We start from the raw sequence: 1,147 nt of genomic DNA on the forward strand, positions 1-1,147 counted from the left end.
TTTAAAACTCCCACTAAAGATACAGGAATAGTTTAAATAAAGAACTTACAGTCTTGAAACAAATTTTTAATGTGGGACTGGCTTTTTCATTTACATAGACATTTTTTCCCTTATAAACTGATGCATCCAAGTTGTCAAGGGGCAGAATAGCTCCCCAAATGAGTATATTCCAAGGATCCCTGTCATCATGACAAGTATAGTAACATTTTTAGCAAGTCAATTTGCTACAAATAATAGTAATTTGGAAGATGGTGTGGCTATGCAAATAAGAAAAAGAACGTCTTAGGTAAAGCAAGAAAGGATAGTAAAAATTATTTTTAATATTCTAAGCAAAGCGTTATTAAAAAGGTTATCTTTTTGCTAACCATTTTCAAATTCCAAATGTCTTTCAAAGCCAACTGAGCAACCCAGAGAATATTTGAGGTTTGTTGCACATTTTTCTATACTATACACTATGACTTCATGAATACAAGGGCAAAAATTAGTGAGAGAAACAAATCAGTGCACAAGGCTAATGAGAATTAAATATAACTTTTGATATATAATGGTATTTACTGAAAGGGAATACTTCCATTCCTTTGGTTCAATTATGTGGAAAGTGCTTAAATAGAAGAAGCTGTAGTAAAATAATTATTCTAATAAAGCCAACATATCCACAATATGGCTACCCCACCATCTGTACTCTCCCCAATGCGTCATTCTTACCTTCTGAGGAAATTTCTGTACTGTTCATCTCTAGCTTGGGCTGTTCTCCTCATTATATTCTGGAATACTTCTCGATCTAGTGCCCAAGTTTTAACATTGGTAATCGCTTTAGGGAAAAATCAGGAAAACAATAAAACATTGTTTAGCACCACATTGAGAAACCATTCCAAAATGTAAATCGATGAATTTATTATACGTTCTCATAAAATGATATTTCTTGGAAAATGCATTCTTTAAACGTGCAAATGGAAGAAGACAGCAAAATGAAATAGCGAGTAATTTTATAAATCACTTGGGCTTTGAAATACACCATGATTTGGAAGTGAGTAGCAAAGGATTTCCTTTCTAATTATGTTTTTGTTAGGATGATAGTCAAATTAGTTTGTAATTCCCAATTATCCACGACATCATCAGGATGTACTCCAGATTCATGCTGTGATAC

At 32.9% G+C, this 1,147-nt stretch overlaps 1 protein-coding gene across 1 annotated transcript in view; it reads right to left on the minus strand.

The window, feature by feature from the left end:
• Positions 1–733, minus strand: part of PRKG2 (protein kinase, cGMP-dependent, type II) — an 85,315-nt gene extending 84,582 nt beyond the window's left edge. Inside the window, exon 1 of the mRNA XM_012647143.1 lies at positions 706–733. Coding sequence (XP_012502597.1) covers positions 706–733 — 28 coding nt within the window. The remainder of the gene's footprint in view (positions 1–705) is intronic.
• Positions 734–1,147: the final 414 nt, after the last annotated feature.

Source organism: Propithecus coquereli, unplaced genomic scaffold (genome assembly GCF_000956105.1).
Source record: "Propithecus coquereli isolate 6110/MARCELLA unplaced genomic scaffold, Pcoq_1.0 Scaffold26, whole genome shotgun sequence".
NCBI lineage: Eukaryota > Metazoa > Chordata > Mammalia > Primates > Indriidae > Propithecus > Propithecus coquereli.